This window comes from Amphiprion ocellaris, chromosome 10 (genome assembly GCF_022539595.1).
Source record: "Amphiprion ocellaris isolate individual 3 ecotype Okinawa chromosome 10, ASM2253959v1, whole genome shotgun sequence".
Classification (NCBI taxonomy): domain Eukaryota; kingdom Metazoa; phylum Chordata; class Actinopteri; family Pomacentridae; genus Amphiprion; species Amphiprion ocellaris.
Genome location: NC_072775.1, coordinates 7,654,287 through 7,679,621, shown reverse-complemented (window position 1 = coordinate 7,679,621; position 25,335 = coordinate 7,654,287). Strand labels below are relative to the sequence as shown.

The following is a 25,335-nucleotide window of genomic DNA, read 5'->3' as shown; positions in this document are numbered from 1 at the left end:
ATCAGTTGAAGCTCTGCCACATCCTGCACCGAGCGCTAATAGAACAAACAGGAACAAAAGGGCTTAACATCTTATTTCTCTAACTCTCACACACGCAAATGCCACATATACAGAAGGACGGTTCACATCATCCGTTAAAGAGTGGAGACGTTGTGGTTGACTTTTGTTTGTGACCGAAATGTTTCTAAAACAAAGGGGAAACTGGAATTATGTAATGTATCTTAATGCAGGTCTGAGAATAGAAAATAAGGATGTCTGCTGACTTGTGACTCCTCAAAGGGGGAATCCAGTAACTCCGTGTTATTATTGCACAAAATTGGGAAACTTGTGACTAACAGATTTGCAGGGGAAAAACAACTCATAGTAGATGCAGCAGAATCTGAGAAATATCATTAATAGTCACTCGTCTGGGTTAAGCTAAAAATACTGCTTTTTCGATACTGCTTGGCAGACATCTTCTCTTCTAAACCCACATCTATGGAGTAGTGAGAGTGCCAAATTACAAAAATGAATCTATAAAAGAATAAGGAAATAAAAGTGGAAATATAAAGACAGGTAAGTAAAATAAAAGATAAATAATGTTGCTATATAAAGAAATATTAATAAAAAATGAATTCATAAAGGAAAAGGCTAATAAAAGTAAAATATAAAGACAAATAAATACAAAATGTGCTTTTCCTTTGCTTTCAAAGCGACATTTAAAGTGACATTTAAGGCAACATTTAATGATATTTCTTATTTATTTGTCTTTATGTTTCTATTTTTATTAGCCTCTTCTTTTATGGATTAATTTTTGATTAATATTGCTTTATATTGCCAGATTATTTGTTTTTTATTTTATTTATGAGAATATTTCTTCTTATTTTTTAAAATTATTTCATTTATTTGTCTTTATACTTCTATTTTTATTAGCATTTTCTTTTATGGATTCATTCATTGCTCAATATTTTTTTATATAGCAACATTATTTATTATTTATTTTATTTATTCATCTATATATTTCCACTTTTGTTTGCCTATTCTTTTATAGATTTATTTTTTAACTTGGCAGTCTCACTACTCCATACACACCATGAGTCTGTAGCACATGTTTTCCAGTAAAAATCTGTAGTCTATTTCAGCTATAATAAGGTTAGAGTTGCTCTTCTCTGGGCTACATGTAGGTGAATGTTCTTTGGACATGCCTGTTTCATTTGTAGCTGAAAACATATTTTTGCTCCCATTTTGAACACACCTGTCAATAGGAACTCAGTCAGTCACTTAACGTGCTTAATCCACAATTCCATACAAAGCTTTGTGGACTTTTGTAAGGTGGATACGTCTGTGACCTCGTAACATTCTTTATCAGTACATTCACAGAAATGCGCATCTTCAAGCATTACTTTTTGTCTTTATTATAGGAAAAGGTGAAGAGAGACTGGAAAAGCGGAAGAGAGGAGACCAAACTTCTTCTGAAGATCTTCATCCCAGTATTACCTATAAACTGAGTACAATAAGTTGATGTTGCCTCTGTGACGTCACCCGTCAGAGTTTGCAAACTCCCGTTTTGAAGCCTCCAGTTTGGAATTTGTCAGTCGCCATGTTTTGAAACCAAAAGTGTGGGTGTGGATCTCGCTGCTATGCATGCCGATAAGGTAGCAACTTGTCAATCATACGGTAAAAACGTGTCATGCGTTATTGTCTATTTTACTCTAAATAGCAACAAAATTCACAAAATAAACATCGTTCTGTCTTGAAGAAGACTTAAAAAAAACAATTAAGACCATAAAATCAAGAGGAAAGTGTTGACGTAGGGAACAAATCAAATGAGAAGTCGGGTCATTTTCTCACTTCCTCATGACCAGACTTTGTTTATTTTTAACCACAAATAAAAGAAGTCTACATGTTCAACACTGGCTTCTCTTTTCAGACTCAGAGGCTGGAGGCTACAGATAGAGTCTGGGACTACGTAGATCCACACATTCTAGAGGAAGAATGGTGTAGAGTTACATCTAACCCATTTGAAGGCAGGAAGAGATTATTTTCATGGAAAAACTTCTAAATATGCAACTTTGATACACAGAAAGAGTTTTTAGACACTAAATCAGCAAGCAGAGAGGGATTAATAGGAAGCTAAAGTGCCTGACGTCAGTGAAAATTGCACTGTTGTTTAGAATGGAGATAATTTCAACATGTTTAAAAAAAAAAAAAAAAAAACACGACCATTTAACCCAAACGGATGTCAATAAAATGATCAAGCAGACGTCACAGCAGCTTTGTAGCTACGTACGGACCAAATACAGTAATTGGTGTGTCATAGGTGTTCTGACATGCTTTAACAGGAAAAGCACAGATGTAATTAAAAACATAAACAATCACCCTATTCCACTGAAGAGCTGGCTCACACAACGCCAGGATCCAGAAACAAGCTGATGCAAGTAATGGTGAAGGGTTGTGAAAAAGTCTTTTGGGGCTCAGTGGAGCTTTACTCTCTATTCATGCACTTTCTTGCTATTAGCGTCAGAATAGAAAACATGTTGACCTTTAAGTTTGGCATTACAAACTCAGGAAGAGCCCAACAGTATTCCTGAGCTGCCGCAATCTCCAAACACACACGGTTTATTTGTGGTGTGCCCTGCCAGTGGAAGGAGAGGGATTAATACCTAATACTTCTTTCCATTTCAAGTGCATATTATTCCATTTAGCTGCCCGTGTAGCTATGTGTGGAAAATAAAATTTCCCCATTATTTAATCACATTTTGTGTGCCCCAGATGTCCCAATCTCAGTTTTCAGCTTCACCAAGGGGTTTGGGTTTGTGATCTTTGTTTTCCTAGGCTTGCTGTTTTCGCCAGTCTCTGCCCGCTCACTGCTGAATCTGCTGAAAAGCTATCAGTTTAAGGCGAAATGTCTGGTTCCATTACACTTATCACAATGTCTGCACTTTAAATCGGGCGTGGCGCAGAGCGAGCATCTAAATGTCAGACGGAGCTATTATGTGGGTGAGAAAATACAGGTGCGGGGAAGTTGAACAATCAACATTTTAACATCTTTATAGGCCGCATTCTTTTCTTTCAGAGCCGTGTCTCATATGGCCCCGCAGGAAAACACCTCCATTACAGGAGATGCTGATTCAGTCTGAGCGAGCTGAGACTACCCTCGCCTCGACCCAGCTATATCCGCAAGGAAACCCCCTCCTGATTTGCCCTGACATTTAAACGTGCGTACAGTCACTGTCTGAACTCTGGAGACCACAAGAGAGAATCAGCAAAGACCCCAAAAACTCTCCCTCCTCCCCACATCTCCTGCAAGCTGTTAATGAACTACCGCACCAACTCATGCTCGGTTTTTTCTTTCTTTCGCTGCCTCTTCCATTGCAACAGGGCCACATCTGTTTTCCATAAGTGCATACATGTCATCACAAAGAAGAGGAGGGGGGGGGGAGAAAGAGGGGAGGACTGTAAGAGGAGGGGGAAGGGTGTGTATATCAAGGGAATTATGAACTTCGAGGAGTGGCAACTGTCAAAATAACGCTGCCCATTTATCACCTCTTCTTACGTATGTTTCAGGCTACATCATCAATAAAGAGCAAGAAATATAAAGAAATGTGGGGAACATGAGAGAGACAGAGAAAGGAAAACTCCCAGTCAGAGCAAGCAAGAGCCAGAGAGACATGCAGAGATCAGAAAGGCCACATCAGAGGCTGCCTTTGAAAGAGGAGCTTGGTGTGCCTCTATGGACACAAAGACCTATGTGGTTGCACTGAGGAGGGGAGGAGGAGTCGGGGGGGAGTGCTTACGGAGCGAAAACATATTGTTTTTACAGCCCACTCACCGGCACATGAGTGGCCTCGCTCAGCTGACTGGCTCCTAGCGCTGACCTGAGCTCTACGCCAGACACAGGTGGTCCTCCAGCTGCCACTCGCGGTTGCAGTAAAAGACCCACACCTGCAGAAACATTGTTCTGAGTCATCTCTACATCTGTCCAAGGACCTCGAGCAAATCTGGCATTCCTCAGAGGCGGGCCGGTCTACAGCTGCCCTCAACAGTCACGAGCTGGACTGAGAAAAACTCGGCTCATCTTAGGTAAAAGCTGAGGCATGCGGTTTAGTGGCCGAAAGCTCAAAAATAGCAGTAACTTCAGCTCCTTTCAGACATGCATTTCTTTCTTTTAATCCAGCGGTGTCAAACTCATTTTAGTTCAGGGACCACATTCAGCCCAGTTTGATCTGCAGAACGCCAGACCAGTAAAATCACAGCATAATAACAGATAAATAACCACAGCTTCCAATTTTTCCTTTGTTTTAGTGCAAAAAAGCACATTCTCAAAATGATCACATTTAAGGAATTATCTTTCTACAAAACATGAAGAATACACTGAAATTTGTTAAGAAAATTAAGTTCAACTTCAACAACATTATGCCTCAGTTTATCATTTACACATTACAACTTAGAGATCATAGTGTCTAGAAAGGCACAAAACATTTAGCCACAGGTATCTGGAACTGAACAATCTAGTATTTCACTTTAAAAAAAGACAAGAAAACAAACACAAGACAAAATATTACAAAAATGAGACACAAAAATGACAAGTGACAAACAAAATGAATAAAAAAGAGAAACGACACAAAACAAAAGAGACAAAAATTTGCCAAAAAGGACAAGTGTGAAACAAAACAACAAAAACGACACAAAACAATGAATGAAGCAAAACACAAAATGACAAAAATGCGACAAAAAGGAAACACAAAAACGAGAAACAAAATGACAAAAACATGAGACAAATTATAAAAATCAAACTAAAAAAGACAAAAACAAGACAAAATATTACAAAAAAGAGACACAAAATGACAAAAGAACAATCTAGTATTTTATTTTATGATCAAGACAACTTGTCAGGGTCTAGAAATTATTTTATAGTTTTACAAATTTACAATTTGCATAAAAGTTGCTTATGTTTGACAGAATGTCGTCACTTTAATAGACTCTCAAAGCAGCAATATTAACGATCTCATGTCTACAAAGTGTTTTAGAACTTGCCAGATTTCTTAACCTTTTTTGGTTGTCCTGCAGTGCGTTACCGTGTGTTTAGTCAGTATTTTTAAATCAACACCGGATGAGCAGCACCTCCACAGAGAGGCATTTCAGCATCTTTCAGGCCAGTTTTGGTTTTTTGCACCAAGACACTGACATGAAGCAAAATTTACCGGATTTGTTCGTGTCACTGAAATTTCCCTAGTGTATTTATGCTCTCCAGAAGGTGACCGCTTCCCTATTTGGATAATCTAGGAGCTTTTCCTCAAGCGAGCTACGTGAAATATGCAGAGCAAATACATTCTCTAAAGAGGACAAACTTTTTCATTTACGTCTCAACCCATATTCTTAAACCTCCCAGCAGCAAAGCACGTTGCTAATCAATCCAACACCCAACCAAGGTATAGCTGGACCCTTCAACCTCACGTCTTGTTACGATTTCTTCTATAAAACTCAGTAATGTAGGCTAGTTTGGAGCATCTGTGGTTACACTTCATTCTAAGTTGCCCCACATAGTATTTATGAGCAGCATATAAACATCTGATAAATGACTTACTATATAATTTGTATAAGATTAAGGGTTTAACGTGACATTTTATATATGCTGCTCATAGGTGTAAAAAAGACACTTAGCAACTTTGAGCAGATTGTTATCTTGCCTTCCTGCTTTTTACTTAACACATTCTGTCAATCTCAAAGGAAACAATCCTCTCCAGCACTGATGAAGTCATCACTTGAACATCTTAATCCGCCTCTCACAACCCAACACACACACACACACACACACACACACACACACACACACACACACACACACACACACACACACACACACACACACACACACACACACACAGACACACAGACACACATATACGGTCTTCATATCAGAGTTAACAGAGATGAAAGACTAAACCGTCCTCTAACTGCTCTCATTCCTACAGTGCTGGCCCACTTAGAAACGTGTTCTGAGGCTGCCAGAGAGATGCCAACGTGAAAGATTCACTGGTCCTCACAGAGTCCAGACACATCGAGTTGCATCAGGGCAGAAAAATGTTCTGCTCAGCGACCATAGGGCTGTAATTACATAGGAGCACTGCTGAGCTCTGCAGGATGAACTTCAAGACTGGAGAGATGGAACAAGGCAACTGAAGAAGGAAGAGGGCAAATGCATGATTTATAATAGGCCGAGCAAAGGAAAGTGTGGCTAACGTAGCGATAAAGAGGGTCAACACTGCAAACTGAGGACACAAGGCGAAGGTTAAGGAAAACGCAATTGGACAGCTCCGTAACGTGGCACTAATAGAGGGATTTGCCCCTTGCTGGCATGTTGCATGTGTCCTCAAGTATTCTTATAATCTGAGTTTCATTCTCCTGGCTTCATGTGTCTTGACTGAGCAGAGCTACAACGTGGTGTGACTGACACCTTGTGGATTCTAAGCATAAAAGCTGAAGTAATTTACTTAACTTTCCCGGTATGTGCCTGTGCAAAGGATTCACATTCTTGCACTATTAAAGAGCGTTGAATAAATTCTACTTAAAACCCGATTACCATCCAGACCGGAAAAGAAATGTCACACTAATTTCAAACTTCAATTTTATTATTTGTACATTCACCACTGATAGGCGTACTCAAAGAAGAAATTAAAAAACAAAAACAAATCTTTGTACTAAAATGATAAAATAACGATTAAAAAACAATATTAAAACCATTGGTGAGAAAACTCATAATGCAACCTCCCCTCTTGGGCCTGTATTGACACTACAGGGTAAGAGAACAGGAGGAAGAGGAGGACAGGGAGGAAGAAGAGAATCAATAGACATAATCATAACTTGTGTCAGGTGTGACGGGTTCTCTCTCAGAGAATCATCCCGTCTCTTAACAGAGGGAGAGGAACACTGCACTGCCTTAGTATTTATTCCACGCTTGTTGAAAAATACCCCAGAGCTGCCTCATTTAAAGACTTAATTATTCTTAGTAATCTTACATGTCTGTACAAAACGCCAAACACATAGATTCTGATATTTTGAGATTTTTGCAAGCCTCCACACAGAGGACCGAGTTTTCTCTTTAGGCAGGACTGGCAAGAGTAGCCTTGTACTACATGCAGCAACAAAAGGATCCCTCATCCAAATTGGAGAGCTGTTAAACACCGAGGTGACGACAGTTGATTGCAAACCATAATTGGCACCTACACTTTGGGGCGAATGGGGAACGTTGAGGTAAATAATTAAAATTACCCAGCGTGCCATACTGCTATGCTGTCAAGACAAAAAACCCAAGAAAAACAAGAGAGAGAGGCAAACATAAAGAAAACTATATCAAACCTTGACAGAAGCGAGACGTACAGCACTCTGAGAAACAACACTGCAAAAAATCATGGTCCCCTTTAAGCATGACTGTGTGTAGGCGTAGATGTGCTTTAAAAAAGGTGACAAATTTTGAGAGATGGCAACGACATCAGTTGGTCCTCTGTTGGGTCGTAGTTGTAACAAAGTACATGTAGTGAAAGGCAAATGAAAGAGGGTGGTCACTAGAACAGTTCCATCGGCTGACTGACCATTAGCGCCGTCTTTCTCGTGGTTCACTGCGACTGCGTGAGCGCCGGCCGCCGCCTGCCCCGCTGCCCCCTGGCCTACGGTAGCCATCCCTGCGTTTGTCGTTCTCCCTCTCCCTCTCTCTTTCCCTCTCCCTGTCTCTGTGTCTGTCTCTACCTCGGTCTCTGTCCCTCTCTCTGTCTCTGTCCTTGTCCTTTTCGCCCTCACTCCGGTCGCCCGTTGTGCCACCTGCAGCCTTCATCCTCTCCTTGCGCTCCTCCTCCTCTTCTTGCTCCTTCCTCCGTTTCTCACGCTCTTTCATCCGCTCTGCTCTGGCTGCTTCCCTCTGAAGGAACTAAAATAAAGAGAAATATGAGACTTTAAAACTGACAGTCAAGACTTATATTAGAGCATGTGTGTAAAAGGCAGCAAACTGATTCTATAAACTCCTCTTTGTGTCACCTGTTCCTCTGTGAGTGGAAGCCAGTAGATGCAAGGAGCTGCTTTAGTTTTGCGGAACAAGTCATCAAGCAGCTTTGCAGGGGGATCCTCAGCTGCTTTCTCTGCCAGAGCAAACACAGCCAACATTAAACAAAACTCTTATCAAATGTATATACAGTCTAATTCCATGACTCCAAGTCTCACCCTTCTTCTCTGTTTTCTTCTCCTTGCTCTTTCCCCTCTCTTTACGTCGTCTCTCTCTGGAACGCGACCTTCGGGGACCTCCTTCCTTCTCCTCGCCAGGTTTCCCAAACTCTCTGACCTTGTCGCGATCCCACTCCCGCTCTGCTCGGGCCCGCTCCCTGCGCTCCATCTCACGCTCGCGTTCCGCCCACTGGTCTCGCTCTGGGAGGAGAGAGGGCAGGCCCAGGGTTCGACCACGGCCGGAGCCAGGCCCTTGATCTTCTGCTCCGGGTCTGTCAGCGGCACCCAAGCCTTTATGGAAGTCCAACTACAAAGCACAGGCATGTTCAGGCCACAGATGGCAAAGCATTGTGGGCGTAACAAAGAAAACAGACTAAGATCTTACCTCATCCTGCTGGCAGAAGTCAACGCTGAGGACTTTTGGGTTGCTCTGAGGCCATTTCACTCCGTGAAGAGCTGCCCGTGTTGCGACTGCCTCCTCTATACTAGAGTACTACACACAGAAAGAAAAGCAGGGCTCCATGAGACAGAAGAACCTTCAAATGACCAAAAGCAGTCTAGTTCTGAGATGCAGTCCTTAAAGTAACAAATGCTTGCAATTACTCACAGTGACGTAGCAGTGGGATTTGATTTTGTCGATCCAGAAGCCTTCTTCCACCAAGGTGCCGGTTCTGCTGAGCAGTTCCTTCAGCTGCCCCAGAGTGAACGGCCTCACCTAAACAAAGTTTTACCAAGCAGTTAAGAAAAGACTGTTTTAAACCTGAAATAATAACACCTGGTACATAATTAGAATAAAAACTACCTCAAACAAAGATAAATTCTATACACACACAATTTAACAAAAACAAAACATGTCAATAGAGAAGAAGACCGCAAAGAGAAAAGGTTTATGAACATATTTTTTTTGGATAGTGACTATTATTAAACATTCATAGAAATGTGCAAATGAAGATATATAGCTTGGTCCCAAAAGATGAATAATTTAGGTACTGAAGTAGAGGCTATGGTTAACAGCTAGAACTGTTCTCTTACCAGGTTGCAGACGTGAACAATAGCAGACACTTTGCCGCGAGGTGGTGAGGGCTGCCGGGCCGTGCGAACAGGGTCATCAATGGTGATGGAAACACCTGTTTTCTGCTGGCTGATGGAGCGACGTATGAGGGTGTCGCTGGGGGTCACTGGAGTGATGAAGAACAGTTCATAACATCTTGATTACTTTGTTGGCACTGTCTATATTGCTCTTATCATGTAAAGACACCGTATCTCTTTAATACTTTTGTGGATTTAACTCAAGAAAAACCTTGCTAGATAATCCCTGTAACCAGAGACAACGGTTCCAATGATAAAAAATAATTAAATTCCTTCATGACAATCCTACCTGCTACCTATAAGTCTGACTTTATGTAAACTGTGTTCTGCCTGTTGTTGTTATTACAACATAAAGGTGACACTAAAGCCAATATCGAAATTATAACACAGGAATCAATGGATTTAATGAAAGAGAAAAAACCTTTTGTGGTGGATTTATTACCAGTGTTTATTTCTACATCATGGCTGATATGTGTTGGTGACTGGGTTTCCACAGCTCCAGAAATGGAGGAGTCCATGGGCTCTTCGTGGGCCTTTGTCCTTTCTCTGTCTCCCCGTAGATCTTCTTCCTCCAACTCCTCATGTCTGCTCCTCTTTGCCTCTTTCTGTCCATTCTCCTGGTTTTCCAAAGGCACCACCTTGAATACACGCAATCATCAGTTCAGCGATAACTACAGATTCTCTTGAAGAGCATTTCAAAGTAACGATACTACTTCTATATCAATCAATCATTCAAAACCATTAACAGATGCACATTCACCTGTGTGACAGTGCGTCGAATTTGAAGGTCCTGGTCAGAGCGCTCCCTGTCTTCGTCCTCAGCTCCAGAGAGAACAGTTTCCTCTGGATGCAGGTCCACTACTGCCTCCTGGCCGAGACACGGCTTGATGTCTGGGATCAGAGACTAAATGCAAAAAGCGAGTAAAAGCACAAGTTGGTTAAGCTTCCTAAATTTAACACAGAAGATACATGCAGTGCAGATGCTTTAAAGCATATCTATGCATGCACAAGGGCATTACTAGTAATCCACAACTTAGTATATTTTTGAAAGTGCTGCACATACCTTTAGTGAATCAGTTGTGATGCTGATGGAAGGTTTCTTGGCAGTGACAGCAGTGCTAGAGCCCCACCTCCTCTTGCGACCGGCCACAGCCGCAGACTCCTGGTCACCCTCTGCGCTGCCAGCACCTGGGGACGATTTACTGCCTGGTAAAACATTACAAAATGTAAACTGTACTATACACCGTAAAAGTACATGTGAAGAACAAATATATTGTAAATCTACGGCAATAACAGTCTTTTGACTCTGTGTTGAAATATACATCATGATCATGCAATACACATAATTTAAACTTAACTGTGTAATGCGATTGATACACACTTTATTAATGATGTAAAACGGTACAATATTACCACAAATGACAAGTTATAGATGCTAGTAAGGAAGGAGCAAGGTGGGAGGATGTACTCACTGCTAAGAGAGATCTTACGAGCTGAGAAGGCCTTTGGTGTCTGAAACACAAGAAGATATAAACAACCCCACATATACGGGAGAGGTGAGAGGCAGACACTATGGCAGAGACAAATGGTCAAGGTCAGGGTGGAGGAAAGGTGGAACAATAACTGGAAGAAGGATAAGTGGGGACTGAGAATGAATGATAGAGACTGCTGTGCAAGGTAATTTTTAAATCCATGCCTGGTGTTGGCACCATGCTATGTTATTTTTGCGTTACGGTTAACCCTGTGCCATTTGAATGTTTTGACAGTCCACAACTGCAGATTATCGAATATAATTTCCTTTCCAAGATTAAACTGCAGCTGCAGTCTCTATCAAACAAACATGATCTAGTGGAAATACTACAGTTTAAATTCAAGTCCTAAAATATTTACATTTTAACGCTTTGTGTCTGAGTAGACACATTATCTCCAATTAGTTTTACAGAAGAAACAGTTAACCAAGAATAAAGCTCTAAAATTTAAAAGAAGTTTAGAAATGTCTGGATTAAACTGCAGTAACCACAATCAGATAAACTGTTTCACAGCTGATTTTTCCAGCAAAGACTACAGAGAATATCACTGGAAACTAAACACATTTAATATAACGCTATGAAAGAAAACATTGAGTAAACATCTACTTATTCCCTGGTACCACTGACACCTGATCCTTACTGGTTTGGATATGGCCCAATCACGACTGCATGTACTGTATCTAGGCAACAAGGGTCCAATCAATGGTGGCTGAGATGTTTGGATGAAAATCTGAAAGCTCGATGGCTGGCAGGATGGGTTCAATTGTTCATTTAGGTTGGGGCTTTGAAATGCTTTTGGCCGAAGCAGTCATCCGGTGTTTTAGCATTAGTCCTTTTAGAGACGAGGCAGGTTCTTATATCAGAAAGAAAGGATGAGAGTCCAATTAGATGGAAACCAGATGATGAATTCTGTCAACAGTCACTGTGCACACAAATCCAGAAGTTTGATTTAAATCTTCATTGTATGTAGGAAGCATGAAGTTCATACAGTCACAGTAGATGATAGCTGCTGCAGAAGAGCAGCAAAATGGCAAGTCCTTCTTCATTATAAAGAAAAATGTATCCAGCCCACAGCAGTCCAGATGGGAGGTCTAAGCTATATGAAAAATCACAGAGTATCCAAGAGGTGCACTTGTGGGTATTTTGCTCATTCCAAGAAATGAACAAAATCCAAATGTCCTTTCAAGCAGGTCCCAGTTCATACTCCATAATACCCACATTTTTCTGCATGTAACAAAGTCTTCCAGTGTACAACCAAAAAACGACTCCATTCCTGAAACTGCTTCACAGCAGCCTTGAACTTAACTTGACTTGATGTGAGCACACTTTCTTGCTTGCATTCTCCAAGTCCATTTTAAGGGCACAGGGCCAGATTATTAACCGGTTACAAGAGGTGGGCAATATCGACTAGCCAACCCCTTCTTTGAGTCTCTCAGTCCGATTATTAGCTCTTGTCGGCCATATCGATGAAAATGAGGCAGCCTTTGTTGCCAGGGGTGTCCCTCTGTAGTGCAGCATTGGGGGCTTATCTGTAGTCAACTCTGGATTCTTGGGGACAGTGGAACAGGTGCAGCAGTAGTAGTGGCAGAGGTAGTATGCAGGTACCATTAGGGGCAATGGAAGAGGCATGAGCACCTTTGTAACAAAGCAATCATTTGGGGTTTAAACATCAGCCACAGTGAGAACACACCCTTGCTGTTTCTGCCTATGACAGTGCCAACAAAGGTTTTATAAACAGCCAAATCAAAAACGTCACTTCCTACACACAGTCTACCACTTGTGAAAAGGGCTCATTAAGCCACCAAAAGGATTTTTTATAAAACAAAGAGCAAAGACTTCCAACAATGAACATAGACATATAATCAAATTACCTAAAATAAATTATAAACTGGATAATAAAACCCATTTGTCACAGGCGCAGCTAAAAAGGCTTAAAAGATCCAACCACCCAAGGCCTCAGTTATCGACAGCTTTGAGGACCAACATTATACGTTGTTCTTCGGGTGCCTTACCTCCTCGCTGGTCTCTGGCAGCTTCTCTGGATCTGCCATGGCAGTATCCTTCACCTGCCTGTAAAGTGTTAAAAAACATATAGCATCGGAAAAACAGGGAAGAGTTAAACACATCATGAACATGAAGGATGACAATTTTTAAAATCAGGTTATAACACATTACCATAAGTATAACATTATTGAGGACAACAGAATGAAGCACAGCATCAAATTAATAAACAAAAGCAACCATCCACATAACATTTCAGTTTAATATACGAATAAAATAAAACGTAAAATTTCCTTTCCCTATAAAAAAAAGAAACAACAAAAAACATAAATGAGTTTAAAAGTAAAATTTTGCTGACCCCTGCAGGGAAATTGCTCAAAATTGGCTCATTTGTCAGCAATGGCGTGAAGTAAACATAAATGTTGTTAAATTGTGTGTGTGCAAAAACATATTGTTCTAACTATAGAATTATCCTGGCTAATTTAATGACGCATGAGATCAAATCAATAGTTTAGCAAAATCAATTAAACATAATATTAAACTTTAACATGGCAATGAAATCAAACATGTCAAATTTCTGGATAACAAAAGTGAAGATAAAATTGTACTACTCCCTGTAGGGAAATTGCTAAAAAAAAAATATATATATTTGTCACCAATTGTGTGAAGCGCATATTATTTGTAGTTAAATATACAGTGCACTGACATATTCCTTTAAATTTCCTTTCATCATATGTGGCATTTGTGTAAGAAATCTAGCATACTGAAACATACACATCAAAGAACTACAGCACAGCATCAAAAATATTTTTGAAGGCTCAGCAGGTGAACAAACAGCAGCCAGGTGATGCTGAAATAACTGCGCCTGAAATGCATCTCACAGCGCTGACCACAGTCTAATGCGCTGCTCTTAGTTTTTCCAATGGGGTCAGAGCACTGAGGAGAGAATGAAGGCGGGCAGAGCCACCACAGTCCTCCTCATGCAGCCCTCCCGAGTCCGTCCGGACCCGAACAAACGCAGCTACACAATACCTGACAAACGAGCGCGCCTCAAGTTGCTGTACCCTCCTCGTGAACGCTCACGTGAACACGGCCGCTCATTGCGACTAAAATCAACTTGGAGAAGTTCACAAACGCGGACACACACACGGTGCTCGGTTAAAACACGGCAGCGTACAGTGCTGCAACTGCTGCTAAAACGACTGCGTCGCACCGAGCCGCCTCTCCTCCCTCCTCCGAGCTGCCTCCCACCGAACACTACTCGGCTCTGAACGCATCCATGACCGCAGCGGCTGACAACCGACACCTGCGACCGACGAAAAGCGTCGCCTGCTGTTCAGCTGAGCCGCTGGGCGGAAAACCACAGGCCGGCGTCGGCCCCAAGATCCACCGACGGAGCACAGCCATGTTGCAACGAATGAAAAAATTAATCATGTACATAAAGGACCCGCATCTTCTCTACCACGCCGGCTTCAAGGTAGTCTCATCAATCGCCTGATGGCAAATTGAATACCCGGCCTCTGTAGTGACAGTTATTTCCTCGCTGTATTTTATGCACAAAGCAAACCGCAATGCCATTGGATTATATGACTCGATGGAGGTGTTGAAGTGAGATTACAAAGCAGCGCTTAGCAACATACAAGAAATGGCCACGTAATTAGCTTCACATTTTTTCACTGTCAACCGCTTTGATGAGAAAATACAAAGACAGACGGGACCAAAACATTGGCTTCGTTGTTTTTCATATCAATTCTTACAAAACACCGAGTTCTGCAAAATGTAGAAAATGTATAATAATGTAGATCTCTTTAGCCTTGGACAGAAATGTCTATCAATGATTCAGTTTTGTCATATCAAACCCAAAATCTATGACAAGGCCAGAGATAGCCTGGCATAGCTTTTTGGATTTTTTATTTATTTTTTTGTTGCCAAGCATTGACAGAATCGGTTAAGATAGACAGGAATCAAAGGAGAGGCATGTAGTCAGAGTCCATCTGCTGGGAATCGAACCAGGAACTCATTGCATAACCCTCCTGTTGTCTTCATTTACGGGCACCAAAAATTATTGTTTCCTTGTCTGAAAAAAAATCCAAAAATTCTGCAAAAAAATTTCTGGAAATGTGCAAAACCTTCAGGAAGAAAATTCCAATAATTCCTGAAAAGTTTCCCTTAAAAGTTTTATTTAAAAAAAAATCCCCCAAATTTGGCAAGATTCATTTAAAAAAAATCAAAATTCAAAAAATGAGTAAAAACCTTCCAAAAAAAATCTAAAAATATCTAAAGTGATTGCATATATATCAGTAAAACTTCTAATATTTTCTTTAAGAACATTTACATAAAAATCAACCAAAATCCAGCGAAATTCGCTGGATTTTGGTTGATTTTTTTGTGAATGTTCTTAAGAAACATTTTTAACATTTCTTTTTTCCACCAAAAATGTTCAAAAATTTCCCAAAAATCTTGAAAATGTGGACAACAGAAGTTTCACTGTGAAACTATTTTCTTTTTTCCACATTTTCAAACTTTAAACGGGGTCAATTTTGACCTGCAGGATGACACAAGGGTTAATGGCATTCGGGCTCATATGGTTTGTAACAGTCTGTGATGCAGGTTACATGTCTGGATTAACACCCAATCAACCACGACCGCTACTGTTTAAAGCAGTAAACGAGCACATTTGCAGAGCGGAGACGAGTTTCGAAGGTGAGGTAGCAGATCATGCTGAAGTTGTAATAAACACCACAGTCTTCTACAAGCCTGACATTGACAATACCCAAATACATCTCTTGTTGGCGTCAGTGCAATAGGAACCTATTATGCTGACAGTACTAGGTTTGCTATGCCTCTTAGCTTGTGGCTAACGCTACCTGGAATACCTGCGACATCTTTCCAATCTTGGAATAATTTAAGCAATCTGCTCTAACCGACAGACGCTTCTATCTAGTAGAAACACAATCTGCCTTTCTTTTTTTTTTCTTCGACTTTCACTGTGATTACTAACAGGCTTGGTGATGCTAGCTGCTAAATTAGGTGGCAGGCACAGACTACTCCAAAACAGTGTCTGGAAAACAATAACAAATAATGCTTTGCAAAACAGAGAAGAGCAGCAGATGTAAAACAGGACAAGACCAAGTGTTCAATCTCACTCGATCTTACAGTAAACACAGGAGAGCGTCCAAGTGTCACATGACTGATATCATCACTCTTATTTCCACTGTACACATTCAGTTACAGTAATCCCTATTAAAAAAAGAATAAATACACTATCAGTCCATAGAGAAAGCACTGATATGTGTTTCACAATCATGCAGAGCATAATAAAATATTTACTATACTACTTCTGTAAATTATTATTAAATTGTGTTATTTGAGAAGACCTTTCAAAACAGCCTTTGCATGTAATATCACACAGGAAACAATTAATCATATAAAGTATTCATTTTTTCCCCATAAAGAACTGAAACCTGACCTGTACATTGTAAGACATGACATTTAAAATATGGTCCAGGAAAAGAGCCAAACCAACAAAACAGATGAATTAAATGCAGGCGACCCAGAACAGATGTGAAAAAAATATCAACTAAAACCTCAGACTGTTTTAAATTTTTTGTCCTGTTGATTGCTCATGACTAGCTGCTGAATATCTGAACTAAGGAATGAACTGTTGACAATATAGCAGACGTCCAACAGACCTTGACTGCCACTAGACACTGTTCAAAGCCCGCAGACTTACACTTTGCAAAGATTCACTCTCTTGGGTGTAAATATGACGGACACAGAAAAGGGATAAGATGGATTTCAGAAAGCCAAAACTCAAAACCAGACCTTTCTTTGTCCTTTATCTCTGCTTCCTCGCTGTCCTTTCTCTTCCTATGTGTCTCTCCTGTGGTTGGGGCTTCAGTGAATAGTTTCTGAGAATTCAAATGGTACATATGTAGTTATGGTACAGCATTTTTGCAAAGTTCACCAAGTGGAATCTAAGACATTTTTAAAACCACGGACAATGCAATTTAAACCCAGTTCTATGGTCGTACTGCCCAAAGAATGACATATCAATAAAAACAGGTAGGGTGAAAAGTTTTTTGTCAGTTGCAATGTGCATTTACATTTACTTGTCAATCTGGCATTATTTCATTGTACATTACATAATAATAATATATTTCAGGGCTGCAACTTACAAATATCATTATTCAATAATCTGTAGAATGTTCTTCCTATTAAATGGTTTAGTCCACAGAGAAATGTCAAAATAGAAGACACTTTACAGGAGCTCGACGGTGCAAGTTTGGCTGCCAAAACATACAGTTTTATGGTCCAAAAGCAGTTTGGACAAAGAAACAAAGGGGTGACGTGATGTCGGGGGGCGAGAGTTGTGAAGAGTGTATTCGTTCAGGTGTGTTTAGCTTTTAGTAAAATAAGAAATAAAAGATCATTACACATTCTCAGTTGGTTGTAAATAAGAATGCAGTTTCCTGTCAAACAGTCCAAAAAAACTAAAGGCATTCAGTTTACTTTAATACAACAACAAAAAAATAACAGCAGATCTTCACATTTGACAAACTTCCATCCATCCATTATCTATACACCGCTTAATCCTCACTAGGGTCGCGGGGGGGGCTGGAGTCTATCCCAGCTGACTCAGGTGAAGGCAGGGGACACCCTAGACAGGTCACCAGTCTGTCGCAGGGCCACATACAAAGACAAACAAGCACTCTCACATTCACACCTACGGGCAATTTAGAATGATCAATTAACCTCAGCATATTTTTGGACTGTGGGAGGAAGCCGGAGTACCCGGAGAAAACCCACGCATGCACAGGGAGAACATGCAAACTCCATGCAGAAAGATCCCGGGAAAGCCGGGACGCGAACCAGGGATCTTCTTGCTGCAAGGCGAAAGTGCTAACCACTACGCCACTGTGCAGCCCTCATTTGACAAACTTAAATCAGAAAATGTCATTATTTGCTTGCAAAATGCCTGAAATGATCAATTATCAAAACATTTTCTGAATATTTTCCTGTCACTGAACCAACTAATTAACCAACTACTTGTTATTGCACTACTATAATTAAACAGCTTTTAAATGTGACCTTGACCTAGATTAGTGGTTCAAAAACATAACTGACAGTAGGTGATGACTGAATTAGGTGCCAACAAATTTGTTTATTAGCTGTTGACATCCGTGCATATTGTTTTGTTTTGACTAGGATTGCTCTAACATGAAGCTGTTGTTGCTTACGATGTGGCACACACTGATGTGAGTCACTGTCCAATGTTCACTGCTGATCTCAGCACAAGACAACTGGAGGAACACTGGCTGAGCAATAAATAGTAACCAGAGTTTCCAGCAGTGGGTGAAAGCCTGGCAGGTCGCCACTGGTGCCAATCTGTGTAAGTTTTCACCAGAACTATAGGACCCTACAATAATCATGCCATCAGTCTATAAATGACCTGCATTTGTCCCCCACAAGAAATGTACTTGACCCAAGCGCTGTACCAGCCATCAGAACATCAATAATGTCTGTATTGGCCCCATCTATGTCTTTTTCTGTCCAGTCTGTCATTCAGGGTTCACATAAAAGTGTGCTGTGTGTTCTGGTCACAGCCACTAGGTTTAACAACTTTTCAACACAATATAATAAAGCTGCATATCAGACATTGCAGTGTTGGAACAGCATTTCCTATAAGTCACAAAAAGCACACAAATGCTACATACAGTACACAAGAAGCATCTAAATTGTCTTTATTGATAGAATAACCAATTTGGAATGAAAGATTTTTAGACTAGATCTAGATACATTTGTCATCATGCTTCTATAACTTAAACTGTCACGCAAACATGAAAGAAAATCTGGACGTGCATTAACTTATAAGCTACTGACCTTGGATCGACTGTCAGCAGTTGTGTTATTCTTCTCGGTAGACGTCTCTCTTTTGCAAGGGGAGGCTTCTGGGGTTTCCTTTAAACCTTGAGCCTGAGCCTTTACTGGTGAATCTCTTTCAGGTTTCCCTTCCTAGAGGAAAGAGAGCAGTGCAACATTTGATGCAATGAACCAGAAATATGCCGAGCCTGCTTTTAGTGCATCTGTGCAGGAGAAGTTTACCAACAGAGCTCAGGGCTTTACAGTAAAGTAGGTCCTATAATTTAATGGCATTACTTCATCATCTGACTTGTCTTATACATTTAACAAGGACAACTTTGCATGTAGGCTCATGGCTGTTAAGCTGAGAAACTATCAGCAATAGCTTTACCTGTGGACAAAAGAGGCAAGAAAGGACTCTGTCAGCTGAAGCTGCATAAAAACACAGCTGTGTCAGGAACAAATCTAGGCCTAAACTCTTTTCTTCATAAAGAAATATTAAAAGGAACTAACAGAAAGCCGATGCATGATCAGAGATTAATTTTCTGCTGAGTGTTTACCACAATGGAAACATGCAGATTCTGTGAAAGGTAAGACACTTGCCACTTTGTATACAACATGTCTGAACGCACAGATATGCACCAACCAACAACTGCTTATCCCAGCAAAAGAATAAGGCCAGCTGCACTGGAGCGCTGCATCTGTTGGGAAAATGCCACCTGAGTGACAGTGTGACTTGAGACCAGTATTTTAATAAACATGGCAGTATTATATTTAGCTGCCTGCCGTGGTGCTCTGGCACAGCAGTCCGACACGGGTGAATAAACAGCTGAATCACTGTTGCATTTTAATTGCCTTTTCCTGTTGTATGGAAAACACTGATTCTGATGCTGCATCAAGAGCAGTGATTGTGACTGCTTATGTTGAACACAGTGGAGTTATTCTAACTCTATGTAAATTCTGAATATATTCAGCTGCCACAAATGCTCCAAATTTACTACAGTAATTTAAGGAGAAGAATGATGTGTGCATTCTATTTTTTATTTTTAGATTTTTCTTTCTCAACTGTGAATGAAGGTGCATCTTAATCTTGTCAATTTGTACAAATTGGATGCAACTTTGCATTAACACAAGTTATTATTTCTGTGTGACAGGGACAGATAAAGCCTACTTTTCAATCACTTACCTGTCTACCTCTGGAGGTGGAGCGGGTTTTCTCTTGAGAGGATGTGGATGAGCCAGAGGACTGAGATGATGAGGACCCAGAGTCTGATTCTGAGGAAGAGGAATCATTAGATGATGATCTTTGTCTTGTTCGTTTCTCCTCCTTCTCTGCATCTCTTCCCCTCCGCTCTTTAGCATCCACTGAGCTTGAAGAACTCTTGATTTCATCTACTTCTTTAGCTTTTTTGATGGAGTCCTTGGCAGCCTGTTCAGTCTTAGCTGAAGCTGCTTGTTCTTTCTCCTCCAATACAAGCCTTGTGGCCCGTTCTTTTTTGGGACTCTGGCCCAGTGCAGTACTAACAGCGGTCTGCTTCTCAGACGGAGTCCTCGCAGATCCAGGTGGCCCTGCAGCAACCTCTCGGTTTGTGTGTATCTGCTGATCTTCTTGTTCAGTGGAGGGCTGGTGTTCTTCCAGTGGTCGTTCTCCAACACTGGTGGGTGAAGAGACAGGTGAGACTCGAGGCTGGGGGCTATCAGAGAATGTACGGGGTCGCTTAATAACCATGGAAGTGGATGAGGTTTGGGGCTGAAGTGAGGAGTCCCTGAAGAAGCGAAACTTCTTGAATGAGGTGTGTGGTGACAGAGGTGTAGGTGACATGGGTGCACCAGACTCTGCTGCCTGGGCTTCACTCCGGGACACTGGAGCATCTTCCTGCTCTCCTGTCTCTGTTGATGTCTTTGTAGCTGGTCCTGTGGAGAGGGGAGGAGGAGTGGGCAGAGGGGTGAGACCAACCTCACGGCCACGTTTGGTAGGAGGGAGGTGACTCTCCCTCTCCCTTTCAGCCATCCTCGCTCTCTCTTTCTCCTGTTCCTGTGCCCTCTCCTGCTCCTCCCTTTCTTTTTGCATGGCCTTCTCCTTCTCTAACCTCTCACGCTCAAGAGTCATTGCCTTCTCTTGCTCCAAAGCTCTCTCCTTCTCCTTTTTTTCCTTCTCCAAGGCCCTCGCCCTTTCAAGTTTCTCCTGCTCTAGAGCTTTCTCCCTCTCCAGCCTCTCTTTCCTCTCCTTCTCAGCTCTTTCCTTCTCCATCCTCTCCCGTTCCAGAGCTGCTTCTCTCTCCGCCTTCTCTTTTTCTTCCCTTTCTCGTTCCAAGGCCTTTTCCCTCTCTATCCTCTCTTGTTCCAGTGCTCTTTCTCTTTCAATCTTTTCTTTCTCCCTCCTCTCTTGCTCCAACCTTTCTTTCTCCATCCTCTCTTGCTCCAACCTTTCTTTCTCCATCCTCTCTTGCTCCAATCTTTCTTTCTCCCTCCTCTCTTGCTCCAATCTCTCTTTCTCAAGGGCTTTCTCTCTCTCTAATCTTTCTTTCTCCAGAGCTTTCTCCCTCTCCAGTCTTTCTTGCTCTAGAGCTTTCTCTCTTTCTATTCTCTCTCGTTCTAAGGCTTTCTCTCTCTCTATTCTCTCTTGCTCCAAAGCCCTCTCTCTTTCTATTCTCTCCCGTTCCAAGGCTTTCTCCCTCTCTATTCTCTCTTGCTCTGCCTTCTCCCTCTCTAACCTTTCCTTTTCCAACCGTTCTTGCTCCAGAACTTTCTCTCTCTCTATCCTTTCCCTCTCTTTTCTCTCAGCCTCTAGAGCTCTTTCCCTCTCTATCCTCTCTTGCTCCAGAGCCCGTTCTCTCTCTTCCCGTTCTCGTTCCAAGGCCTTGGCTCTTTCCAGCTCCATCGCTCTCTCCCTTTCTTCTCTCTCTCTCTTTTCCCTCTCCTCTTTTTCTCTCTGCAGGCGTTCTTGCTCCAGGGCCCTCTGCCTCTCCAGCTCCAAGGCCCTCTCTCGTGCTAAAGCTTGCTCTCGCTCTTCCCTCTCTTTAGCCAAAGCTTGTTCCCTTTCCTGCCTCTCTCGTTCTAGAGCAAGTTCCCGCTCCCGCTGCAAAGCCTTCTCTCTTTCTTCTCTTTCTAAGGCCTGCTGTCGCTCAAATCTCTCTCTTTCCAGAGCCCTCTCTCTTTCTTCTCTCTCTCTCTCCAGAGCCAGCGCTCTTTGCCGCTCTTCCTCCATTGCTCGCTCTTGCTCAAGTTTTCTCAGCTTCTCTTGCCTTTCCAGCTCAAGTGCCTTTTCTCTTTCTATCTCTAACTCCATCTCTCTGTCCCTCTCTTCTACTGCAGTGGCCTTGAGTACACTCACGGGTGCTTGAATATGGGCCAGATATGCTCCTGTGACACCCTGGTTAGTGCCTGGAATCATGGGAAATGGTACATGGCCTGCAGTTTTGGCTGTGTGGGCGATGGCAGATACCAGACCCTCTGGAGGCCCTCTGCCAGGAAACGCTGCGGCTGAAGGTGAACTGCTGTCCTGCCTATCGCCTTCCCCATCTGCACCATGCCAACTTGCTCCAGAGAAAGCACCTTCTGACTCCATTTTACGAGCCAGAAGGGTCAGGGGTCCGGGCTTTCGCTCGGCATGTCCACTCCTCTGCGGCTCGGGACTGCTACTGCGGCTGTCGCTGCTGGAGGAACCAGAGCTGGAAGTACTGGGTGAGCCCCTAGCTGGGGCAACATCTGGACTAGGTGGGCTCTGTTTAGGGGTATCAGGCAATGGGAATGATAGCTCTGGAGGTGGGGAAGGAGGTGGTGTTGGTTGGCGAAGTTGAGGAGACAAAAGGGAAGGGATATGTTGCTGCTGAGGTTGACAGGATGCTCCAGACCTTTCTCTTGCTGTGGGCATTCTAGCTGGCTCTCTGAGGTTTCTTCTTCGAGCACTGTTGTCCCAGTCATCATCGTCGCCATCCTCATCGCCATCCTCGCTATCGTCATCATCACTGTCACCTGCGACTTCGCTGGATGCAGACCCTCTCTCTGGCCGGTGCTCAACGCCAGGAACGCGCATGGCCACAGAGCCAGAAGGAGGTGGATTGGACATGTCAGCCTCCTGGTTCCTGTTACCTTGTCCCTCATTCACAGCACCAAACAAGCCGTCTCCACCAGAGGGACCGGGCGGTTTGTGCTGCTCAGCCAATGCTGGTGTGGCATCCTGATGAGAAGAGAAATCAATCTGAGATATATTTTGAAGGATTACACAACTATTCTCCATGTAAATAATATAGCATACTTCTTAAAAGTTAGTTATTTACACCTTCTTTTCAAAGTAAGACAATGCAGACAAAGTATGTGGAAAATATGATGAATCACAAAGGGTAATAAAGGCAAAGTGCTGCCTAACCTGGGCTGGAGGAGGACACGATGTACTGTTGTTAACTTCTGCATGGTCATCTTGATCTGTTCACAAAACACACATGAGATCACAAAAATGCTTTTCATAATCACTTACAATATAAACAGTGACTTACACAACAGCAGCAGTGAATTCTAATAAAACTTACCATTTGTTTCATATGCTTCGCGTGCCTCTCTTTCCAGACGCTGCCTCAGGAGCTCCTGTTGCTTAGCCAGATACTGCTTGATAAAGCTGTTCTGGCTCATTTCCTCACCAATCTAAAAACAAAGAGAAAATGAAAACTACGATGCAAGCCTTCAAGGCCACAAGCACTTACTTTTTGCAGACATTTACAACAACTGTGCTAATGCACATTTTTAATTTATAACGAAGGAGCTATTACTTGTCAAGAGGCCTCAACCTCTGAAATTAATAAAAAGTATCTTTGAGACTCTTACGTGAGAGTTTGGCTGCAATCCAATATGAGGAGTGGAGGTCCTCTGCAAATTCTCCAGCATGAGAGCCTGTTATTGAGACAGCATGCAAGAGCAAATAAGAGAATATTCTTCCAGCGACAACTTGTCTGCTGTGCCGTATATTCAGGTATATGTTTTATTATGTCAGCACATATTTCAGTCCTTGATAAAGTATTACAAAATTCTGTTATTTTTGGCATGCCATACATAAAAATGTGACAAACGTCATTACGCGTCAGTGCTTCTCTTTCTTAATAAAATTAGAGGCGGAAAATTTTTTGTTCGATCCAGTTTTTGGTAGTTAGCAACCAGCAAATTAACAGAAAAAGAGCGGCGGATAACAAAGTTCCTTGGACAACAGCAAACAAGTAAGACAGGTTAAAGTCACAAGAACCAATCAAATCGATAAGCATGGCATCACAAGCAGTGCTGAAAAGCAAACTAGACTGGTAATAATGTGGAAAAGGTTACAAACAACAGCTTCTGAACATAACTCACTTTGAATCTCAAACATTACTATTAAAAAGCTTATTATTTCCATTAAGCCTTAACATCCACTGTCAACAATGCAGTACCTCTCCAACTTCAATGTTCCTTCAGTTTACATGTGCACACAAGTTGCATAGTATTCCATAATTATAAGCTCTCTATTAAAATAGCAATGCTTGATGCATGTAGGCCAAAATTGCGCACAACTGTGCATTCAAAACATCCACAATTAAGAGGGTATTTATAAGCACCTTAGCTCGTACTAGATAGATAAGATAGTAACAATTGCAAAATGCATGTCTTAAATGAGGTATGTAATGTAACATTGTTCGGAATTAACATGTCAGAAAAGTGTGGCATAGAGCGGAACTGGTATAATGAACGTTTTCATGGAAAATAAAAAGTAAACACGAGTTTCAGCTTTCATAGTGCAATTCGACGGACAAATGTTAACCACACTACCTGCTTTAATAAAGAATGTAATGCCTTTCCTCACGGAGTGTCAGTTTGAATAGCTATCGCGATGTAAACAAACTGGCTCATACAAGACTGATGGCAGCTCCCGGGCCCGGGATACGCTTTTAAAGGGTAAACTATGCCTAAATTTGTCGAAACCTGTCTATTGAAATGAAAAGCATTAACGTCAATTAAACATCAGGAGCTGGAGCTACTTGTAGTATTCGAGCTAGTAAGTAATGCCAACCGTGGCAGTGTTCATTTCCCGGCTAAGCTCATGCACTCTGACAGTGTACACATCGTTAAGGGCAACATACACAGCCAGTCGCTAAGGCCACTGCTCAACTCACAGCGTTAGCCCGAGAAGCTAACGGGCTAACAGGACAACATCAAGCCAACATACACTTTGAGATTAGCCACCAAGTTGACTGAACTCCCGGTCTTGCTGCGGCTGGAGCATTTCTGGGCAGTCAAAACGGCGCTTAAGCACAGCCCTGAGGAAATGGACGCATTTTTCAGCAGATAGCTTGACGTTAACCTCGTTAACTCTACTACGCTCGGCAGTAACGATACTCAGTTGTCGGCCCTCGAGAGAGCATCAGCCCGTCTCATCGTTAACGTTAGCTCGCAGGCAACTGTGGTCCCGCGTTTCACGGTAGAGCTTACCCCCTTGAGCCGTTTAATGAGAGTATTCTTCTGTCCGCTTTTCGACAGTCCCCTCTCCTCCAGAGCGGCTTTTAAGTCCGCTACTCGAAGGGACTGGAGCGGTCTCCCGTCCAGCGTAACGTCTTCGAGGTCCGCCATTTTCCGTTCCTCTAGTCAGTTCCCAGCGAGAGCGACGAGCAACGCCTTCCTCCACCCAGCGTCACCGGCGACG

The 25,335-nt window shown here is 42.1% G+C and overlaps 1 protein-coding gene across 3 annotated transcripts; it reads right to left on the bottom strand.

The window, feature by feature from the left end:
* Window positions 1–6,593: 6,593 nt before the first annotated feature.
* Window positions 6,594–25,285, bottom strand: acin1a (apoptotic chromatin condensation inducer 1a). Of its 3 annotated transcripts, XM_055014820.1 has the most exons (19): window positions 25,125–25,285; window positions 23,496–23,561; window positions 23,204–23,315; window positions 23,044–23,099; window positions 21,101–22,854; window positions 19,861–21,070; window positions 18,696–18,827; window positions 16,638–16,723; window positions 12,824–12,881; window positions 10,755–10,794; window positions 10,346–10,488; window positions 10,043–10,186; window positions 9,725–9,920; window positions 9,226–9,371; window positions 8,801–8,908; window positions 8,579–8,686; window positions 8,194–8,500; window positions 8,011–8,111; window positions 6,594–7,903 (listed from the first exon to the last, which is right to left on the bottom strand). In XM_055014820.1, exons 1-19 carry the CDS (start codon window positions 25,260–25,262, stop codon window positions 7,574–7,576), a joined length of 5,235 nt encoding a protein of 1,744 aa, XP_054870795.1. In that variant the 5' UTR covers window positions 25,263–25,285; the 3' UTR covers window positions 6,594–7,573. The 3 variants fall into 3 exon arrangements, with proteins under 3 accessions (XP_054870795.1, XP_023140292.2, XP_023140293.2); XM_023284524.3 differs by having other exon boundaries at window positions 19,861–22,854; XM_023284525.3 differs by having other exon boundaries at window positions 10,346–10,470; window positions 19,861–22,854.
* Between the last annotated feature and the right edge of the window lie 50 nt (window positions 25,286–25,335).